This window comes from Aphelocoma coerulescens, chromosome 2 (assembly GCF_041296385.1).
Source record: "Aphelocoma coerulescens isolate FSJ_1873_10779 chromosome 2, UR_Acoe_1.0, whole genome shotgun sequence".
NCBI classification, from domain to species: Eukaryota; Metazoa; Chordata; class Aves; order Passeriformes; family Corvidae; genus Aphelocoma; species Aphelocoma coerulescens.
This window is the reverse complement of record NC_091015.1, coordinates 54,066,481-54,090,434: the sequence shown is the minus strand read 5'-3', so window position 1 is coordinate 54,090,434 and position 23,954 is coordinate 54,066,481. Positions and strand designations below refer to the sequence as shown.

The 23,954-nt window shown below is 38.7% G+C and overlaps 1 protein-coding gene across 1 annotated transcript in view; it reads right to left on the bottom strand.

Moving 5' to 3' along the window:
* Positions 1-13,549, bottom strand: part of ULK4 (unc-51 like kinase 4) — a 212,224-nt gene extending 198,675 nt beyond the window's left edge. The window contains exons 1-10 of the mRNA XM_069007521.1: positions 13,394-13,549; positions 11,629-11,728; positions 8,752-8,891; positions 7,224-7,383; positions 5,587-5,688; positions 4,686-4,769; positions 3,978-4,053; positions 3,263-3,358; positions 1,370-1,494; positions 1,181-1,250 (exon numbers count right to left, since the gene is read on the bottom strand). Of these exons, the coding sequence (XP_068863622.1) occupies positions 1,181-1,250; positions 1,370-1,494; positions 3,263-3,358; positions 3,978-4,053; positions 4,686-4,769; positions 5,587-5,688; positions 7,224-7,383; positions 8,752-8,891; positions 11,629-11,728; positions 13,394-13,531 (1,091 nt within the window). The 5' untranslated portion in view covers positions 13,532-13,549. The remainder of the gene's footprint in view (positions 1-1,180; positions 1,251-1,369; positions 1,495-3,262; positions 3,359-3,977; positions 4,054-4,685; positions 4,770-5,586; positions 5,689-7,223; positions 7,384-8,751; positions 8,892-11,628; positions 11,729-13,393) is intronic.
* Positions 13,550-23,954: the final 10,405 nt, after the last annotated feature.

Sequence of the window (23,954 nt, the reverse complement as noted above, 5' to 3'; positions counted from 1 at the left end):
ATTAATTCAACGGATTTGCTTTCATATATGCTTGAGATACAGAAAATAATACTTATTTTTTAGTCGTAAGATGGTTTCTCAGTTTAAAACAAGACAAGAGATTATTGAATTAAACTAGTTAAACTGAATGAGATCTATTCCATTTGCACAAGTAGAAGCCACTGCTGTTAAAAGCTGATTAACCCCTCTAGCAGCTAAGTAAGTTCTGGTGCCAAGTGCTAGGTCAGCAAGTTACTTTCACTTCAGTGTTTTAATACTTTACTAGAAATCACATACACTGCTTTCAGAAGTTACATCACTGAAGTAAAGAGAATTTCAGAACAGGGGTTTTTTTAACTGTTTGCGTTACATTTCAAATTTTGGGTTTAAATTAATGTACTTATAAAAAATTATGTTGCTAAAAACCACTATTAGGGTTACATGTTATACGGCTTTTAGTATCATTGTAGCCTTTCTCTTCAGCAGATTGCTACAGCAAATGCTACTTGAAATTACTAATAATATGTCTAGCTGTGATGATAAAAGTTGTGAGATGAGAAGTATTACTTTATTAAAACTAACTGAAATAACTTTTGTACACAGTATGATGTACAAAAGCCCTATTTCAGGTTATGCAAGAAGCTTAGAAAAGTATTTTCAAATGGGAATATTTCTTCTTGATGTTGATAGGAAAAGTATTTCACTAGACAATCTTGGTTTGTAAGGTAGTATAAACAAATCACTGTTAAACCAATCACTATTTTTTAATTTAATACCCATGTAGTACTTAATAGACTGTCACCAATAGCTTGTGATGAAAAGCTGCAAGCAGAATTTATTAACAGATCATATGCTGAATGCTTATTCTTATGGGTTTAAAACAATCATGCTTCAATCCTATTTTAGATATATATGAAGTAACTAAATAAGAAAGACCTAAATAAATTTTTCTGTTTAGACAGACAGTTAAGTAATCAAAAGTTTACTTTCAAAAATAAGAGTAATAAAGTCGTATAAGCTTTAACTACACACACGACTTTCATGGCTTTTCAAATGTATTTTGTTATTTATTAACTGGTAATAGAAAATTCAAAAGGAGACACAGACACAGTGTTACAGTCATAATAATAAAATGTTTGAAGAGAGAGTGGGGAAAAAAAACCAACACCAAACCTATAGGATTTCAAGGCACTTTTCATACCTGAGAAGAAATATGGATTCATTTGATTCACCATCAACTACACTTCTGGGGCGCAAGTCAGTCTGAGTTTCTACCGAAAAGAGAACATGAACTTGCATTCAGAGGTTAAAATCAAATAAAACATAGGGAATAAGCATGTTGGTAGGATTGATAAAATAACTTAAAAAATAACATAATGAGCAATATTACCTATTTTGAAAGAATTCCTTGGTGGTTTAAGACCTGCTCTTGAGGATGACAAGTTATCTAGATTTTTTTGAGCATCCGCTGACTCTGTGGCACTCCGAGAAACTGATGACTCTGTGTCTTCCCTGCTGTTTAATAAATTATATTAATTACAGATTTTTTAAAAAAAAAGATACCATATCCACTATCTGTTGCAATTGTTAGCATACAGTTTAGTTGTCACTCTCTAGAACAATATACTCTTGAAATACGTGTTGCACATACTTTTTATATTGGTAATGGCAATGACCAAAAATAAGTTTACAGCAAAAAACTTGGAGAATATTAAAAATTCTCTCTATCATTAGAACTTAAATGAAAGACATCATAAAAGTTAAATTATTACCCCATAATACAAGAGATACTAAAGAAATACTAAAAACATTACAGACATTTCATTCTTCACAGTAAAAAGTCACAACAAACCTATCTCCAACAATGAAGTCTACAGCCTAGATTAAAACCACTTTTTTGTGTGTGTAATGATTTACATGTCACACTTAAATGCAATTTTATTGGTTTTGGTTGTTTGGGATTTTTTTAACGTGTCCTTATATTATTGACATGAAACTGGGTCATAAAAACTTCATGAAGGCTCTCCAGGATATCAAATATTAATCCAACCCACACTGTGAAGAAAATAGATACATGGGTCTCACAGTGGGAAAAGACACAGTATTGAGCCTCCTTCACATGTCAAGCCAATGTTTTACATTTGTCATATTTGTCAGTGAGTGCATACATCAGCAGATATTTCACAGGTATTACAAAAATCTCAAGAGTATGGCCAAACAGCCCAATATTTTGTAGGAGATTAAGATTCCTCTTGTTCTCCAAAAATTCCCTAAAATAAGCTCTAAGACCTAAGTCTTGCTAAAACCTTGAATGAAATCTTAGTTCACAGTATAAACTTTAAATATTAATTTTTTATTGCAGGTCAAAGCAGTAATAAAATTAAAACACAGAGCTGTACCTCAAACTATAATAAACATTAATAACAAAAATACTGCAGCACTGGTATCCGAAATAGGTACTGAACAATATGAGAGAAAATTTTAAAGCAGATATAACAAAAAACACTCAGCATTCTAAAATTATTTTGACATTAGTTCCCCATGTTGGAACATGAAATATCTTTCAAATACTTAGAACAACGTATCATAAAAAACAATGCTAAATGTCCTAATTCAAAACTAGAAACACAAAAACCAGCAAGGTAACAGGAGTTTAGAAGCCTAGCTTGTTAATACATAGAAGCCATTTTCACAAAAGCTTTGGGTGTCTCTGCAGTGTATGTAGCAGTGGAGAGTATTAAAAATTTAGAAAAAAAAAAACCCTAAATTAATGCCTTATGTCATAAGCAAAGAATATGGGTCAGCTGCATTTGCAAGATTATAAGGCTGAACCACAGCTCTAAGATACTGCACTGATAGGCTTTGTGATGCTCTAAGCCTAGTGAATAAAAACAAACAAACAAATCACTGAAGATAAAACTGACCCATATTGATAAGATTCTACAAAAGCTTTAAAAAAAATTGTAAGTCAGATTCATACAATAATTTTATATAATATATAAACAAATAAATAAAAATGAGAGCATTTAGCTCAGAAGTGAATTTTAACGCGTTCTATAGCCAACAGGAAGGAGTCTGTTGAAAGTGAATGGACAGTGCAATATACTAATAGGATAATACAATTCTAAACATCCCAAACTGCCCACTCATTGGTGTAAAACTCCATTAATTCATGAAAATTCTAAGGAAAGTTCAAAAATTATAAAATTTACAGACGAACTTAATAAATTTTTATCTTTGCTTATATTTATTTAAAAAAATGTCTTCCTTGAACATTCAGTACCTTGAGCTTGTGCCCTGTCTGTCTGCAGAATCACCACCACAATGGCCAAGGGATCCTTTCCAGAATGGATGCTGCAATAGGTCTGTCCAATTCAGCCTTTTGAAAAGCAACAAACAAACTGTAAAAGCAGTGGCTAAGTACAGCTCCACAGAGACACACCAGACTAGGTTTTGAACCCAGTGATACTACAGGGCAATTAATCCTGTCATTTGCTATTATTTGGACAACAAGTAAGTTTTCTTACAGGACAAACTTTTTGCCTTAAATCAGAATGGAAAATTCACATAACAGGTATGAGAATAAGAATGAAGGAAACTGCAGAGTCAATCCCACATGTAAATTATCTGACATACTCTATAAATTATAGTCTTAAATTTTTTAATAATGTAACTGTATCAGGTATAAGTTAAAGGCAAATAAAATACATGTGCCCATTGCTCTGGAAAAGCAAAGCCATCCAATTCTAAACTGCTTGTCACTCTGTTACAAAGTTATCTATTTAGCACCAGGTACAAAAATTAAAAAAATATGTGCTTAATGAAAACATTAATTCTATGTATCTTCAAGTAAGAAAAAGCAGTTTGCTCTTTTATACGAGGCATGAATGTTTTTTTGCATTTTTTGTCATATAAAAAATACTATACATACAGTATCATGGTAATTATTTTCTCCAGAGGTGACAACATAAACAGCAGCCATGGATTAGGCAGTTTACCTTTTATGAGGATCCTTCTGAAGTAACCCATCAAGCAAACTGATGAACTCAGCAGAAGGTTTGTGAATAGCAGAACCTGTAAATAAAAGCACTTCAGATCAGTATTGGACAGCAAAAACAACCATCACCCAATGTAAACCATGCTATTATCTACAGATCATGCTAAAAAACTTTCTTGATAGTAATTTCATCTGAAAAAAAATCTCAGTGTATAAAGGACCTTAAATATACACTCTTTGCACTTCAAAGAATCCTTTAAAAAAACCCCAAACAAACAAACCACTAATGCTTGGTCATCAAGCTAATTAAAATTGTTTGTAACTTTAAAAAAAAAAAAGAACTCTCCAATTATCAGATAGCCACCAGGAAGAAATTAAGTGGAGTTAAAATCTGCTTAAATTGAAAAAGAGCGACTAATATATAAGCATCTCTGTGAATAACACTGGTGTCCAGAATGACCAAGATCAAAAATTCCATCCCAGTAGGTAGATTCAGTGTTAACAATTAAAAGTAAATTATATATGTTTCTGTCAAAAGGGAAACAAGCATTCATCACTAACAGGGAATTATCACAGGAAGGCATTGCTAACGTTCACACTTCAGACAACTGATTCCTGCAATCAGCTTCAGAAGAAAAAGGGTAAAACAAAACTTGAACTTCCTAAGTATTACTGTGATGTGATCCATTAAAGAATAACAGAACCCTACCCTCTGGTCCTGGTTGCAAAGGATCTTCAGATAAAATCTTTTCAATTAATTCAGAACGGCTTTCTGAGAAGAATGGTGGTTTTCCTACAAACAAACAGAAGCGTATTTCACAGATTAGGCAAACTCCAAAATGGTTGTAAGGTGCAACCATTTATCATGAGCTCATTTTCCTAAGAAAGCATCCAAAGAAATAAACAACCTTGGCCTGAGTACTATTTATCACGTTTTCTTATCAATTTGAATTCCAAACCTTGGATTAAATTCTTTTATCATGAAAGCAAAAGAAACCATAGACAGAAGAGACACCAAAGATGGCTTGATGGAGGTGACCATGATATAGCCCTGTATGAATCTGCAGTGAGACAACATGAAAAGGCAGTATCTGTGTTACTGTGTTGATTCAACAGATCAGCGTTTTGTTTAAGGTTTAAGAAGGCTGCAGTGTAATTCTCTTCTGTGATGAAGCTTCCTTCCAGCTGCAGCTAATGGGTAGTTTATCTGCAGGGAACCAAATTACTCTATCTTTACACTAGTGAAGCAGTTTCCTCTTTCAAAGGTTAAAATACTGCACACAGTTTAATACCAAGGAGATTAAAACATTGCACTGTCAGAAGTCAAGGGCTGCCATAATTTTAAATCATAGTATTTAAACCTTACATGTTGGTTAGGACTGTTGTCAATAGGACCACTTAACAGTATTGTTTCACTTGATTATTGGACAAGGACTTTTTTTTTTTTTTGTCTTTTAAGCACAGTTAGTATGTTCTTCAAGAAATCTTCAAAACCTGTCTCAAGTTTTTCTATGTCCTAACTTCCCTAGAAAGTCAGTAAGAATTAACTCCAGGACCATGACCTACTTTTCTATTATCACAGATATTAAATATATATACAAACTTACAACCTGAGAACATTTCATAAAGTAAACATCCCAGGGACCACAGATCACTGGCTTTGCAGAAGTAGCCTCCCTTTATTGCTTCAGGAGCTGTGTATAACGGAAAGCCTACAAAATACAGTATGTATAATTAATGCACTTTGGTTATTCATTCAGCATTCATCCTTTTCAACACTTCAAATTTCATCTCCAAACTTCACTGAGTTAGAGATTATCTTCACTCGACATATAAGAAAACTGAAATAACAAAGATAAGTAGTTTCAAAGGAACTTCTCTCCTATAGTGTAACTGGCTTATGTAGGATTATATATTCTACTTTGTTGTTTATTTCACTTCTATTAACCAAACTGACTTGTGCTGCACTTTTCAAACACAGTGATTAATACAAAGAATGTTCTGACTTCTTTTAACAGCTTTCAGAGCCAAGCAATTTGAGCAGAATGGGAAACCATTCTCATGTGAGTAGAAATAATTATGTTACATCAGATTTGGGATATCTTTTTTTGAAGCTATTCCAAGAAATAAACCCTCATGAATTTATAAAGTTCTGTTACAAAAAACAAGGGAGTTAGCCAAAGAAATCGCTGATCTAAACAGTTATGGCTCTTTCCCACTAAAGCACTACGAAAACATCACATATCAAATTATAGCAGCTTATTCACAAATCTCTCGTTTGATACAGGAAAAAAATATGCAGTTCTTATTTCTACAGTAGTTCCCATCAGTTTTCAAAAATCTCTAAAAAATTACACAAACTCAGTAAAAGTGTAAATTCCATAGTCCCTTAAAAAGTTTATTTTGGATTCTTTTCTTCTTGGGTTTTATTTTTTTAAAAATTTTTTTATTACCATAATTTTTTTATTACCAAATTTTTTTTATTACCATACATATCAAACCAGCTGTTCTGAAGAGCAACAGGAAAGAGAATAGATTTGTATTTCTTCCTGAATAAAGACCTGATCTTGGTCTTACTACTCCCAGTGTCAACTTTCAGAAGAAGACAGCAAGGAGAGCTCTCTTTGTTCTCATAAAATATTACCAAGAATTCCATTGTTTCTGATAAAAGTAACTGATACATGAGACATCATTATCTTGCAAATAGAAGTCTGTGAGATGTTTCAAGATAATGACTAATAAAAGATTCAGAACATTAAAAACAAGTTTCTGAATTTTTCTTATTCAATGAAATAACACAGTATTTTCAGTCGACTGCATTTCTATGGATCTGCTTGCTGAAACTGAAACACAGTAACTTGCTCATACTTTAAAATGAAATTTTCATTCTTTAAGGTAGTGAAACAGTTGACCTCAAACTTGAATTAAGTTAGACCATGTACATCAAAAAGGACAATGAAAGTACAGCAGTGCAGACTCCAGCGAAAGAAGCAGTAGTTCTGTGTAGTACTTCCTGAATTTTCTGTACACATTTTACACTTACTTAATGGAATTTAGTTCCAGACCTTACAGAGAGCATCTGCAGCACAGAATTTTAAAAAGTCCATAAATAATTCCATAGCTCAATTTTTTCTGAGACGAAACAGGATTAATTCTAAATCATTTTTCTTTATCATAATCACCGATATTCCAACTTCCATTCTGTCTCTTTGGTGTAAGTTAATTCTGGGTAGTAAAAAGCTCATACCCTGAACTATATTTTTAAAGTGTCTTTGCGGAGTGCTTTCATTAATATCTTCGCCTTCTTCAGCTCCAGCTGAAGCAAAAACTTCTTCCAAGTCTTCACCATCTGCTTTAGCCCAGCAAAAACTACTGAATTTCAAAGTGCCAGACCCTTCCAGTAGAATCTGTAAGAACAAACAAAATCCAGTATGCTAGTATCATATACTAAAACCAAAAACTGCTGAAATTTCCAACATGAAGTACAAAATAATTTATTATAAAAATAATCACAATCTCAAAATATTTAAGAAATAGAGATGATGACTATAACCAAAATAATTGAATTTTTTAAGTCAATGCCAATACTTTTGGTTATAAGAATAAAAGTATCCCAATAGAACTCTTAAGAGGTTCAATGTGCACTTTTGTTTACTCATTATTAAGTCTAAATAAACAATGATGTTACCAGAGAAAAGAAAGTTGAAGTAGAGTAAAACTGCATAGGAAAATAAAAGTCTAGTAAAAACAAACATGGCTTCATTTGAGAAAAAGAAAAAGGAATTTTTATTTAGCAGAAAATGCCACAGATTTTTTCCAATAATGGTGAGAGTTTTCTCTGGCCAGTCAGTGCTTATTCTTCTCAGTTAAAAACTTCATAATCCCAAAAACTCATAGCCCATTCAGTCAGAAGTAGGGGGCGGGGCACAAAAGAAGCACTTTAGCATTTTACTTTCTGTTTAAAGGAGTATTTTACAGCAACATTCTTCTTTGGAAGACTACTGAGTCATCAACATTATACTTTATTAATGAATTTTTAATGCTTTTGAGTCCACAAATGACAGGCACTGAGTAAAATTGTGGAACATTTAACCAAAGATTCAAAGGATGGCAACTTGACCACTTATAGATCAAGGACAAAACCAATTACTGTTAAGCAAAAATTTTTTACTATAGTCATATTCTGGTGACTACATGAATTAAAAACAAACACAGACTTTGTCCAACCTCTACATAAATTACACACAGATACACAAAATGAGAAACTACACAAAGATTTATATTTTTATACAGGAATAAGATGATAATTTCCATGGCATCTGCAAACAATAGAGAAGGTTATCAATAAAGAAACTTTAGTTAACTTTGCTCCCTCATCAGCATTTTCTATGACTGCAAAAAATTCTGCAGCATGACAGAATAATAACAAATTTATGTGTCCAAGGACAGAGAACTAAAATCCTTCATTAAATTAAGCCAGTACACCAAATCAAAAAGAATAAATCACATCATATCAGATATATACCAAGGAAAGAAATCAATTATATCATAAAATATTCAAGCTACAGACTTGTCTCTGATTGTCTTCACATATATATTATATTGCCTTCACTTATGTTATATACTATATCATCTTCACTTTATATATTATGAAACTCAACTGACCTCCCAACTGAGGTAAGCCTCTTCCTAACAGTAAAATACAAATAATAAAATAAATGTTGATGGCATGGAAAGTGACATCCAGTCTACCTATAGATAATATCCCTCCTTACCTTTCCAGGTGTCAATTCACAATAGATAATTCCATGCTTATGAATATGGTATAAACCAGTAACCAGCTCAACACCAAATTCTCTCACCACATCTTCTGGTAGATGTTCGTCCTGAGCAATGACAGATTCTAGAGAACCACCTAAAATACACACAGTCAGCAAGTGCATATAAAGAAGATGTCATACAAGTAATGCCCAATTACATAAACTTCTTCAAAAGATGTCAATCAAAAGCCATTCTCAGTGGATATTAAAAATATTTCTTGATATCTAACAGTTACAAAATCCAAGATGTACAAAAAAATTAATTTCAATACTGTGACAAAATCTTAATTTTGTCTGGAAGAAAACTGAGTGCATGACTTCAAAATTACTTCAATATTATTTTACAAAGGAAACGGAAGGGAAAAAAGAAACCCAGAAACTGTGTCACTTCACAGTGTAATAGTACCCCATGCTTTTATTAAAATTCCTTCACCAGATTCCTGCTGCATAAGTTAAAAGAATAAATAATACCAACAGCAGGCTATCAACTTCTGTGAACAATTGCTAAAGCTAAGGGCAGGCAATTTTCCACTGAATTCAGAGACAACAGAAATAGTAGAACTGTGTTACAGTCTGAGGTCAACAATGTCCAAAAGATAAATTATTTTGTTGTATTTCACTTCCTAGGTTTCTCACACAAATCCCAGCTTCAGGTACCAGTAAGTCCTAATCATAGCTCTCCGGACTTCTTACCCTAACATGAGACCTTTCTCTGTCCTTTCAAAATCACCACTCTCCTTCTCCATTAAGTTCCAACCAACCCTTCCTTTGTTTCTGATCAGATTACACTTACAAAGCCTTCCAAATAACCCTCACATATATCCTCTATCCCCTGTATTCTTCACTGGGCTTCACACTCACTCTCTATGCTTCTCCCCGCTAATTGTTACTGTTTCTGTGTCCATACAAAAAATTCTTTTCTTCCCCCATTACCTACTTCCTTGTTTTCCACTGATTCTCAGATATGTAATCTGACCCATCCCATTTGAGTCATTCCCGTCCTAAATATTCATAGCACTTCGACTTCTTCTAATCTCATTTCCCACAAATTCATCGCTCATTCTTTCTCCTCCTTCCTGTTCCAGTCCCCTATTCTGAACTCCACATTCCCATCTTGCCCAAAATCCATTTTCTCAGCCCCATTTGGTCCTTTACTAATCCTGCACCAAATCTGTTTGCCTGAGACCAGTTTGCATGCCATGAGTTATCAAGAGGTCTCCTGGGTTATCTGCTGTTTATATCCTAGTCAAATCATGCTGATAAAAAAAAAACCACAACAAACTAAAAAACCCCACAAATTTAAGACCCCGAATGAAAGAGGGATTAGGAAAGCTTTGCATAGAAAAGGATACTAGATCTTTTATCCCAAATTGGATAGTAGATTTTCCTGAACTTTTTTCCCCTTTGATCAGTCATTTCATTACAGTACTCTTCCAATTATTCAACACCACTGAATCTAAAAATTATTGTATTTCTAAGCCTTTTTATGCTGGTTAATGAATCAGTGATTCCTTTAAAACCAAGCCCATACTACAGAGCTATAGTAAAGAATTTTCCATCATGTTTAATTACTGTTTCTTACAATGTAATTTAGAGGACTACATATAGAATAATTCCATAACATGGCCAAACACACAAATAAAAAAAGTAGTAAAGCCAGCAACACAGAAGTATTCTGCATCTGATAACAGAAACTATCTTTGAGACAAGTGAGAGAAATCTTCCGTATTTCAAAAGCTGTTTACAAGTCTCAACAAAATTGATAAGAAATCCATCTCTTATTCCATGTATAAATAAGTTAGCTCCAAGACACACTGCAGCAAACTATAATACTGCAAGGTAAAACACCTGATAATTGTTCAACAATAAAAGGCTGCTGGTCTAATAACCTAAATATGTGCCCCTAAGTTAAGACTAAGCAAGTAGACCAAAGCTTCCATATGAGCCATTAACTTCCCTTTAAATCACAGAAAGAATGACCTGACTTTTTTTTCTCAGAACTTTTAAGTTCTCTTCTTCAGTAATTTTTCAAACAGAATTCTGGATAAATAAAAAGGCTGGGTGTAATATGGATTTTTATTACTAAACAAACTCCAGATACCAAAATTTTAACATGTGTCACTTGCATATTGGCTTTCTTTTCTTTTCTTTCCTTTCCATGTGGAGGAAAGCTATCAGAAGTTTAAAATATGCAGTCATCACAATTAGAGAAAGCCTTACAAGGTTCCTTTAATAGATTGATAAGAACTTATCAAAACTAAGTGAATCACTTAATGCAGTTTTGGGTTCTCAGAGTTCCCAAATTATGGTTTTCACATGTAAGTCAAAATACTTGTACTGAATAGGAAAAAAAATTCTATCATTTACTTCAGCTGCTGAATTGTCCTTTGATTAAAAATTAATTTGAACAATATTAAGTCAATAGTTCATTAAAACTTGATTTGTTCCTTGATGTCTTTTAAAAGAGAACGCCAAAGCTGCCAGTCCTTAGAAAACTTCTCAAGTAATTTTTACTGAGCTACACTCTGACTATTCACTATTTGCTTTTATGTTCTGACTGGCCATCTCTGTTCAGCTCTTAAAACCAACAGTATGTAGCTCAGCTAACTTTTCAAAGATGTATACAGTGAAGCAGAGGAGAAGCATCATTTCAGCTGATTTCAAAAAATGTTCCCAAGAGCAAAACCACTTTTATATATATTTATATAAATAGGATTCTCAAGTTAATAATCAAATAATTATGCTTTTTTCAAAGATCTAAGCATTTGTTTAAAGAAGCTGTAAGAAATCTCTTACATTCCATAAACGTTTACTTTTTTGAGCTTATCTCACCTGTGCATAATTCCACTACAAGCCAGAGATGGTTGCTTGTTTCATACCATTCATAAAATGTCATTATATTCTTATGTGTGAGTCCCTGAGTCAGACGAACCTAGAATGAAGTTTTTAACATAATTAAGTGGGGGAAAGACATAAATAAATATATATATGGATTTAAGGCATGGGAATAAGAAACAATACAATCTACTCTAAATTAGCTACTTGTTCTTTTGCCTTTTCTAGTGCACTAACATTATTCTTCAAATATTTTAGTTTTACATGTATGTTAAGAAAAGACAACTTTCCTCACAGACCCTGCCCAACTCACCTGTTTTTAAAATAGAGAAAAAAATATTAGGAAGTTCCCCAACTCAAAATTATAAATATTATTTAACCTTCCTGCACCACTAAAACAACAACAAACTGGAAATCAGAATTTGGAGTCAAACTTGCACTCCTATTTTTTTTTTTAAACAAGAATACAAATGAGAGATAATACAGCAAGAGGAAGTAAAAAAAACCTTTTCCATCATTTTTAATCTTATAAGGCAAGGAAAACCATTCAAGAGACCGTGAAAATACATATTTCTACAACACCTACATGGCCTAATCTCTACAGAAGCCTCTGTTTCTTGCTAGAATGATATGTAAGGTATCTCCAAGGGATTTGTAAGACTAATACCCTTCTAAGAACAAAAAAGTTCCCAAGAAATTATCATTGAAACAATGAGAGGGAATAGGAAACTATCAGGTTCACATGGCAAGGTTTTGGTATCCAGGCAGGGAGGTCTACAGGACTGGCTTCTGTGAGAAGCTGCTGGAAGCCCTCCGTATCTGACAGAGCCAATGCCAGTGAGCTCCAAGACAGACCCACTGCTGGCCAACGCCAACCATCAGTGATGGTGGCAGCACCTCTTGGATAACATCTAAAAAGGGAAAACACTCCTGTGCAACTGCAGCAGGGGACAGGAGTGAGAACATGTGACAGAAACATCCCTGCAGACACCAAGGTCAGTGCAGAAGGAGGGGCAGCAGGTCCTTCAGGAGCTGGAGCAGAGATTCCCCTGCAGCCCCTGGTGCAGACCACGGTGAGGCAAGGCTGTCCCTCTGCAGCCCATGGAGGTCCATGGCAGAGCAGAGATCCACCTGCAGCCTGTGGCAGGCCCCACACCAGAGCAGGTGGAAACCCAAGCGAGGCTGTGACTCTGTGGGAAGTCTGTGCTGGAGCCAGCTCCTGGCAGGACCTGCAGACCCACAGAGAGAGGAGCCCGTGCCAGTTTGCTGGCAGGAAATATAACCCTCTGGGAACTCACACTGGAACAGCCTGTTCCTGAGGGACTGCACCCCACGGAAAGTATCTTCACTGGAGCACAAACGGTATTCTTTCATCAAAAATAATTTCTTCTTGCTAAGTAAGAAATTGGTTGTTTACTGGAAGTCACTACTACCACTGGATTTGCACAACTAATAACAAAGTAAAGCAAATTACCCCACGTAACTGTTTTTACAAGTTCACTGACACAGCATAGAAACAGTAAGACTGCAAACATGGGTTTATGCATGCAACCTAAAAACCAATAAAATCACATGAAGAAATAAATACATTAAAATAAGACTGTATTTAAAGCCTAAGAACTTAAAATCTTGAGAAATTGATCTAAATGTGACAAACTCCATCTAAAGAAGCACATGGTATTTTTCTATAAACTGCGCTGCAAGAATTTCATAGGCTGCATTTTTTTCCCAGATTTAGCATGAAAAAACCCGCATTACTTACCCAGTTTGCTACTCCAGCTCTCTTGCATTTATCACTGCAAATAACAGCAACGAAATTAATTGTCCCTTTTCTTCTTCCTTTGTAAACAACTGTCGTATTTCCTCTTCCAATCTCCTCATACAAAATGAAGTTCTCCATGCTTTAGGATGCTTCACAGGCAACAGACTGGAAACATGGCATTAGTCTCACAAACAAACCTAAAGAAAGGAGGAAAAAGGGGAAGCCTTCAAATTTAATAGTCATTCATGTATAACATTCACCCTCCCAATTATCATGAATAGGGATTCTTTACTTCCAGAAAGTTGGATATAATTACAGAAGACCTCCTCTCAGGACATGTGATCAAAATTTTGAACAGGTGAATTTTACACTTCCAAAGCTCTTAATGGATTCAAACAGTAATAAATGGGCTAGTATATACAAATTCTAAAAGGTATATCTGTAGAAATGCAAGAGGCTACAGAGAAAAGAGAAGTATCTCTGGTTCTCAAGAGTAATGGCTATGTCTTTATTTCAGTACACAAAGCAATGGAGCACAGAATCATAAAATCATCGAATGGCTTGGGTTGGAATGGACCTTAAAGATCATCTCGTTCTAATGCCCCTGCCCTGGGCAGGAACACATTCCACTAGAACACTTTACTCAATGTCCCATTCAACCAGGCCTTGAACACTGCCAGGGATGGGACATCCACAGGTTCTCTGACCCACAAAACAGAGTTTCAACAGCTGGATTTTGACATGAAGTACGAAGAGCTCAAATAAAGTGACAAAGTGAAAAGATGAGGAAGGAAGGCCATCGTGGAAGACTCACAAGCCACCACCTGTAACGAAGCAGGTGTGAAACTCCACAGAAGCACCCAAAGCAGCAGCCTCCAGGCACCGAGGGAAGTGCATTTGTTCTGGGCTGGACACAGGACCAATACACCAAGGAGACGCAGTTCCCTCTCCTTACGAGGGAACTGATGGCGAACTGAGCAGCCCGTGCACGACCCGCGATCTCTCGCGCTCCACCTCTGTCGAGGGCGGTCAGGGCTGAGGCGCTACAGAGCGGCCCCCAGAGACCCACCTGCGGCTGACGGGAGAAGGGCGTGGGGTCTTAGGAGCGCTCCAGCGGGGGCTTCCAGCCCCGCCCCGGGTCCGCTCCCGCACTCGGACCGACAGACGGCGGCGGAGGGAGCGAGAAGGCGGCGAGGGGCGGTGAGGGGCGGCTCGCGGCCGCTGGGCGCGCGCTCCGCCAGGTAACGGCCGCGAACGTGCGCGGGAAAGTGGGAAAGAGTGGGAACGACAGCCGAACCTGTGTGCCGGGGCATGGAACCGGCGGGAAAGGGTGGGAACGACAGCCGAACCCTGTGTGCCGGGGCATGGAACCGGCGGGAAAGGGTGGGAACGACAGCCGTACCTGCGCCGGGACATGGAACCGGCGTGAAAGAAAGGAAGCGACAGCTGCACCTGTGTGTGAGGGATGGACGCGGCGGGAAAGGGTGGAGCGACAGTGGTAGTGCGCCGCGGGATGGACCACGCCGCCGCCATCAACCGAAACGGCGGAGCCCCGCCTCCGGCACGGAGTCTCCCATGGCGCGGTGGCAGTGTCCGGATGGGACACTGGTCCCTGCGCGCCACAAAACACAGGCAAGCGGGAAAGGCACCGGCTCAGCAGGCAGAGTGACTCCGGGAACTGGAGAGTTTTGCTGTCCTTTATTCCATCTGGAACGCACCGCCAGGTCCCACCAGGCTCCGTCCCCGCGCCGCCCCGCGCGCTACTCGGATGGTCGCACCCCGTGCCCGTATCCAGGAGACGGGGCCGGACGCCGGAAGCAGAGCGGAGCCCCATTGGGCCAAGCGGCGCCTACGTCAGGGCGGGACCACCGGGCGGCGACCGCGGGGGGGGGAAGGGAGCTCCCGGATGTTGGGGTGGGGAGCTCCAGGGGCTGGCGCGTCCCTCGGGAAAGGTCCGGGTGCCACCGGCAGCGTGGGTTGGTGGCATTTGTCTGTTCAACCTTCGTAGTCAAAACAGCACGTAGCGTCCTCAGCCGTACCATGGCCATCTGCAAAGGCCTAATTGAGAAACACTTTTCTTATGACAGATTTTAGCCCTTGAAACAAGCGTTTTCTATGTTTAACAATAACGTGGGGGTTTCACTTGTTTTTTCATCCTATGGTGATCTACTTTTCTTTTTCCTTTTTTGCTTGTCTGGTGTTGGTTTTGTAAGGCCCTTGAAAAATCCAAGTATCCTTTTCTCTTGGGCAGCTGGAACGGTAGTGACAGGACAAGGGCCTTCAAACTGAAAGACAGTAGATTTGGATTAGATACTAGGGAAAAAATCTTTGCTGTGAGGGTGGTGAGGCACTGGCACAGGTTGCCCAGAGAAGTTGTGGATGTTCCATCCCTGGAATTGTTGAAGGCCAGGTTGGATGGGGCATTGAGCAACCTGGTCTTGTGAAAGGTTGGGCATGGCAGGGGGGCAGAATTAGATGGTCTTTGAGGTCCCTTCCAACTCAAACCATTCTATGATTCTAACAAAACATTTAAAAACATTTGCTCTAGAGCAAGCTGTAAAGAATTCTGTTTTTTCTCATTGTCTCACCTTTATTCTGACCTCCTAACAGATTTGAACCTATTGATCCATTTCAACCAAATTTGATAAAAAGAAGTAGAACACTTAGAGGAAGGATTCAATGTTTCTTCTAGGCGGCATGATAACAGATGGTCAGGTTTTTTACTCCCACGCTCGAAAAGATTTCAGTATGAATTTAAACCCCTGTAATACTGAAAAGGGGGGAAAAAACACCCCCGAACCCCTCTTTATTGTTGGCAAAAAACTCAACATGAGCTGGCAGTGTGGACTTGCATCCCAGAAAGCCAGAGGTATCCTGGACTGCATCAGAAGGAACGTGGCCAGCAGGGTGAGGGATGATGATTCTGTCCCTCTACTGTCTGTTCTCATGACACCCTACCTGGAGTGCTGCATCCAGCTCTGGTGCCTCCAAAATAAGAAGGACATGGAACTGTTGGAGGAAGTCCAGAGGAGGCCATGAAGTGTTAAGGGGACTGGAGCACCTCCCCTATGAAAACAGGTTGAGAAAATTGAGGCTCTGCCCCATTTTTACACTGTAAGTTTTCAATAATTGCAGAGGTGACTTGTAATTATCCATGAAGCTACAGCTTTGAAGCTGCACAAGTAAGATAATTTTTCCATTTTTTTTTAATGTAAATGAGTAGTCAACTGGATATAAATAAACCAAATGCGTAAGTAGACATCACTTTCTTTTAAGAAGCACAAGAAAAGTATGCTTTGAAGAGGGATTTATTTAGATTTTAGAAAAATGTGTATTTTATCTTTGGTTGTGATAAGGATGACTGATACAAAGAAGAAGGAATAGAGTATTAGCTCAGCTGCACACAAGTCCCAGCAGCAGTTCAATGCCACATCTTAGAAAAGTCAATTTCATTGTCCCTGTCCAAGAAGATAAAACTAAGTCACAATAACTATCAAGTTACTGTCTTTTTTCCCAGATTTCTCATGTTTCATCCTATGTATACTTTCTGTTAAATTAGTCCAAGATAGGGATTTTTTTATGCAAAGGGGCGAAATACCCCATTTTGGGGGAGTGGGATTGTATGAACTTCAACATTAATAAAGTTTGTTGAAATCTTCATATAATAGTGGCAATAGCACTACAAAATATACAGAGAGAAACACACTAAAAACCAATATTTAGTAAAAATTGAACCAGAGGTTTATAGCTTTTGAAATTAAATGTCTCCATGATAAAAAATTTTCAGTATAATTAAAGGCAGACATAGGGAGACGTGTAGACTTATGCCACTTTTTTTTTTTACAACCCCTCTTAATTAGGAACTGTGGGCATTTTTTTATTGTTGATACATATTTCATTACATGTCTGTATGTTTCCTATGATCTGGGTGCACAGTTTCAATATACACCAGATGGGAAATTTTCCCTTTGATTTGGTGTAAGAATGGAGAATTCTCTCTCAAACATGTTGCTTCAGGTATGAGAGTTATCTTGCAGAAATAAAGTAAATACAAATACAGATCAGGGTTGTAATTATAAGACTCTTATCTTTGGCCTTTTACTTACTGTTTCAGTCTGTTACTCCTTTATTCTGTTACCAAACGACTTCAAGCATTGTACTCCACTGCAGTGAACTTTTCTGTGGGAATACTTTCAACATTCAAGAACGGAATGCAAAATATTCTCTGTGCTGTTTGCACCATTTCAATACTCTTAGCAATCTGTGCAGCAAACTCAGCCTTGCTATTTGCATGGCTATTAGACGGGACAGTCAGATGTAATCAAATTCTTGTTCTCAAATAAATATATGATCTAATTTAAGGCAAACTGAGATCTCGTGACTGCAAGCACATAGTTCAGGCATGCTTAAACACTTCACTGCTCTACCCTCAATGGGTACTGCGTAAGCCTCTGACATTTTGCCTGGTTCTCAAAAGCCTGACCAATAGCCTGTAATCTTAAGGTGTGTTTCCATGTTTTGTAAGATCTGTTCTTCAGTCTGCTCTAATGCCTATTGAAAAAACAGTTCTGTTTTATTTTGCCATATGTACTAGCTTTTTCCCCCCCCAGATATCATGATTACTCATGCTCTATCCCATCTTGTTGGTACACGGTGTTTATTTCTATTCCAGACTGACCCCATTCTCAAGAGAATTTCTATTCTCGGCAAGTAGGGTATGATGATTCAGTTGCTCAAATAAAATACTTTTATGTTCCATTTGTCTTGACAGTACTGTCATTCCTACGAACTACATAGAGCCACTTTCCTGGTGTTTGACCTTTTTGGCAGAATGGTGAACATGGGCACGTCTTGTGCTTTTTATTTTCAGATTCTTTTCCAACATCCTCTTGAAACTGGCATGTATTTTCATCGTTTGAGTGAAACTCTGTTCTTCTTTATTTTTATATTTCTCTGGTAACATTAATATGTGATTATGGTATTATGATTTTGATATGATATTGTGGTATTATGATTTTGTCACCTTGTTTTTTGGTACAACTCTGTTGTACTTACTGGTCCATCTCAAATTCATTCAATAAATTCAGACATTACTGTTTTAGTATCATATCTTTCTGATATTTGGGAATAGCAATGACCTTTCAAATTCTTTGGTGCTTTCTGGGATTTGTGTTTGAAAATATGTTTTTTCAATCAAAGAGTTGGCCTTTACACTTTTGAAACATTATTGCAAAACAGTTTGTGGCTGTGAGGCAAAAAATCTACTAGTGGTTTCTTGTACAGTAACAGGGCTCCAAATCCCACCTTGCTGGATCAGCTTGCAAGGTCACCAATACTACATGTATGCCGTGCTTCTGTTTCCTCTTCCTCTATTACAGTCTCAATGCTTTGCATATGTCTAAGGCTGGAAAAAGATGTGGTAAGATATGCTGAACATTTTAATATTTTCTCAGCTAATAGCTTTAAAGGTTGGCATATTACAAGGTATTTTTACCTTCCCCAAATCATTGGGTTCCCCTGGGAAGTCAGCAACTGCTCTGTATATGATACTGCAGTCAGGACCAACTTCCTGTTTGTTTGTTTGTTTGTATTAACTGCTAGGAGATGAGGTTAATTGTTTTGGATTACCACAGTTTCTGCCAGGCATTTCTCGTATCACATTCCTGAGTATAATCAGCTCTGATAGTGGCTTTGTGAGCCTGGCTGGCAGAGCTGATACTCTTCTGCTGTAAGGTTCACAACTAACAGCATTTTCAACACCTAAGCCCTCTTGCTGGCTTCCAAAATACGATGATGACTGTCTTGCTGAGACAGGAAAGCTGAATAGGCCTTGTCAATATTTTACTTTTTCAGTGACTATCATTCTTCTTACATAATTTTGAGATTTTGTAAAATTATTTATTTTTGTGTGCATTTCAATATTCAAACTATTCCTTGTTCTAATGCAATAGATAGTGTGTAAAGCATGCTATGCTGGCTGAACTATTTTCATCTGTTCTGGGTATAACATGTCAGGAGAACATCCCATTTTCTTCAATTACATCCAACAGTTTGTACTCACACAAGAGTCATGCTTTTTTATCACATAAACAAATTCACTGCTTCAGCTGCAAGCAGTGGCTTTTATATTGCATATTCTGAAGATTCAGGCTGTATACTCAGGATATCTTTTGCATTCTGATTAAAATTCACAATGTCAAAAGTATTATCATCATTTCATAGTGTAATTTTCATTTGACTTCACTTGATTACATGGGTTTTTTCCTTTTCTTGCAAAATGCATGCCTGGCACATTTATCATTATCCCACTATCTTGCATTTAATTTCCTCTTTGTTTGTGTACTTGACTTTGCTTCTAATGCTAATCTGAGCTTTACAAACTATTTATTCCAACTTGCATCTCATTAATGCAAAATACGTGAGAAACCGCATCCTCTGAGTCACTGTTTGCCTCCTTTTTGTTTGGTTTTTTTTTTCAAACTGTAAGATCTGGAATAATCCTTCTTTTGCCACAATTATTATTTATGATCTACCATGCAAGAAATTTTTAATGAGTTTTCTCCTTAAAATCTTTTAATCTTCATTTTATTTCTCTCCTCAGCTTGTGTTTATGCTTTAGCTGGTCCATAAAGTTACTTTTTATTTTATTTTTATTTAGCCTCTCATTTTCCATGTGTTCTTGCTCAAATCAGTGTCAGCTCTCCTTAGGTCACAGTCGCAATAACACTTCAGGCCCATTCCATAAACTGGTACTGCTCCTGAAAGATGCAGCCCCTGTACAGGAAAGAAATTTCCAGCAGAGATGCAGTTGAAGAAGGGGAAGGCATTGGTGCTGCCCAATGCTAGCTGAAGGAAGCACAGAGCTCTGAACAAGAAAAGCTTTTCTGCTGATTTGATTCTTTCTGCAAAGGCAGCAGAAACAAAACAAAACAAATAAACAAAAAAAGCCCTCGAAGCAAACAAAACCTCCAAACATCAACCAGAAAAAATCAGTCAAAAGTACTTATATTTTAAATTTTCACGTGCTCAGTGAGACAACTTGTAAGAATCCGTGTGTTTTGATATTCAGGTAAAAGCAATGACAGCTTTACAAAAACACCATTAATACGACAAAAGATGTTGTACAGGCAGTGTTATGCAGGCACTTCATAGATCTTTTTAAAGGACTTGCAGCATTACTCAGTTCATGCTGATATAAAGTGTGAGAAATGGGGCCAGTAACACCAGGTACCAGAAGGAAGAACAAAAAGAGAAAGCACTGCAACTCCTTTCTTCTTAACTCCATGACAGCTAGTCAGAAACACAGGGTATATTTCATTGGGGTTTTTTTCTCTCCAAACACTTGTTAATACCCACTGGAATTAGTTCATTCTCCAAGATTAAAATTGTTTACCCCACAATCACAGCTGAAATTGGAGTCTTCATCTGGCAAGCTACCCAGAGATTTCTCAAACTGGTTTCTAATGCTTTTAAAGCAAGATTGTATTCTTTGATTGCTTTACAGGGCCTATAAAAGAGGTTCTAGGGACAGCGAGTGAGGAATACGCAAGAAAAACAACAGCATGCTCACTGAAAAGTACATTTGAATGGTGCTGTATTTTAGCAGGGTGGAAATAAAGTCTCTTCTAGAGATATAATCAAGGAAGCAAAATTGAGAATGAATATGATATTATCATGTGATAATAAGAAGAGAGAGGAGATGGAGAAGATAATGAAAACGTAAAGAGAGCAGAGAAATCTAGGAAACTGAAAGTATTTGGTTACCGTGTCAATTGCCAGCTTTGGAATTATTAGGTGGATAAATTGAGCTGGTGATAGAAATGCAGTGGAGTATGCTTATGTGTACTATAGCACCACATGACCAAAAAATCATCAGGAGGATTTGGCACAGCACCACCAATTAATTGCTACCATGCCCTATGACCTGTATACAAATGCACACCTTGCATGCAAGGGCCTGGCAATCCCACAGCCCCAAGTTCTCTTTTCTACATACTGTGTTTGGATGTAAATAGTGCATGCCATTGCCATTTCTCACACTGTGAAGGACTTCTGCTTGCTTTAACAAGAGTCTTTTCAGTCTCAGAAGTACATCTCAAATCCTTGTTCCTTACATACGTGACAGGTCAATTGTTTCTTCTCAATAAGAAACCTACAATCATGCACACTTGTTTCTTCTTGTTGGTGGTATGGATATTCATTTTTCTACTTCCTGGTTTTCCCTCTGCCTGCCTTCTCTTTTTTTTTTTTTTCTCCTCAGCATTTGACTTTCTTCCTGGGCTGGATTCCAATGTGCTTCTGTTCTATGTCTTGCTCTGGTTTTCTGGAACTGAAAGCTCTTTTTTTTTTTTTTTTGATCATCCCTTACCAGCCTAACTTTGCTTTTACCCCCCTGGTTCTCATTTACAGTATGTAAAGCACAGAGCAAACTCCCTCAAAATTACTTCTCCTTCACTGTGCAGACCATTAGTCCTCACTGCTGTCTCGGCCTTATGTTACACATTGTAACGAGTTCCCAGCTGCTGCTTCGAGGCTCTGTCCGTCTTTCGCAACCTCACAGTCTTGTTTCCTCTCTTGTGCAACCTCTGTCACTCATCTGACTTCATAGTTAGCTGTTTCAGTATTAATCAGAATACAACCCTTTTTTAAAGCCTCCTGATTTAGCTTGCTCACTGGCAAGGATCACAAGTATACGAGACCAGGAACAAAGGGAGCAATGGGAAGGCTCAGCAAAGGGTGAGAAGTGGAAGGCACCAACCCTTTTCGTGATAGACTTCTTAGCAATAACATGAAGTTTCTATTTTAGGGAGGATTTAGATGAGACTACCAAGATGATTTAAGAGTGCAAGGTTACCAAAGGGATGGTCCCCTTTCTCCCAGACAAATGGTTTCAACTCATCTTTTGTGCTCTCTCCTGATATTTCTATGATCTTAGGGTGAATCAGTTCAGTTCATTAATGGGGCAGAAATCCGACAAGGGAAAAATACAGTTAGTTCTGTGTGAGGTTAGTAATCTGAGTCACTCACTGAGGAATCCTAAGCAGCAGAGCCAGCCCTTGGGGAAACCAGGAGTGCCTGGCTCCTCCACAGGAGAAGTGGGGAGAGCGGCCTTCTGCTTTTGGCAGCAGCACCAAGCTTTTAGGTTGACTCATATGCCCCATCTAAATCACTAGCAGGGGATTTGCTCTTTAGACACGCCTGTTCGGAAGGCGGCTGCCTGAGAATCCTCTGTTGTCCTTGCAGTATTTCTCCTCTCTTTTCTGTCACCCAAAAGCATGCATCCCTATCTGGGATTGTCTTTGTTTGCAACTGTGAAGTGTTGGATCATTTATTTTTATGGGTTATTCGGGGTCAAGCCCTGAATTCATTTACACTCTCTGGAGGTTATTCCATGCTTCTGGAATCCTGTCACCACCAGCATGACTGCAACTGTTTTTTTTTTGTCTTACCAGCTGTAACCTTGAACACAATTCTATTCTTCCCTTGCCGGCAGACAAAACCAATCAAACCCTCCTCCAATAAATACTTCTGTGAGCTGCAGATGTAAGAAATACTTTTTTTTTTTTTTTTTTTTTAATAATTATTACATTTATCAGAGGATAGTTAGGTTTGGTAGGAACCTCTGGAGATCATCTGGTCCAACACCCTTGCCAAGGCAGGGTGACCTAGAGCAGGTTACACAGGAACGCACCCGGGGGGGTTTTGAATGTCTCCAGAGAGGGAGACTCCACGGCCTCCCTAGGCAGCCTATTCCAGTGCTCTGCCTCCCTCAATGCAAAAAAGTTCTTCCTCATGTTGAGGTGAAACTTCTTGTGATTTAGTTTATGGCCATTGCTCCTTGTCCTGTCGCGGGGCACCACCAAAAAGAGTGGAAAAGAACTTGGACTTGAAGCTTTTCTCTGTAGGCGGGACATTCATAGGAAATCTTTTCCTTCGAGGATTTTTTGGTGTTTAATACATCCTGTAATCATTCTTTCCCTCTCCGCCTCTCAAACCAGCCCAGGTCGCTTGTGCGTGTCCCGGGAGCTGTAGGAGCAGTGCCGGGCAGTGCTGCTCGCGGCCGCGCTCGGGCTGCCCCGCACAGCGACAAACCTCTGCCGCCGCGAACATCCTTCCCCCCTTGTCTGCCCAGCCCGTCCTGCGGCAGGGGGCCGGTTGCCGGGCGACGCTCGGCCCCTCCTCCGCGGCAGGGCTGGGCCATGAGGTAATGGCCTCCGGGGGGCGGGAAAGGGAGCGCGGTGACTACCGAGCCAGCGGCCGCCGAGGTGGCCGCTGGCGGCATTCCCTGCCTCCCGCCCCTTCCTGCTGCCCCGCCGGCGGCGGGCGGCGCCGCAGCCCCCGAGGTGTCCGCGCCGCCCCGCCTCCCGAGGAGGCTGCGCGGCCCCAGGAGCCCCGCGCCCGGCAGTGGCGGCGGAGAGCGCCCGGCACCGCCGCACGTGTGCTGCCGCCCGGCCGGAGGGGTTCGCAGCGGTCCCCGGGCGCCACTGGAAAGCCGGGGAACTGGAGCGGCGGCGGCCCGGCAGGAGAGACCTGGGAGGAGGAGGGCACATGAGGCGCCGGC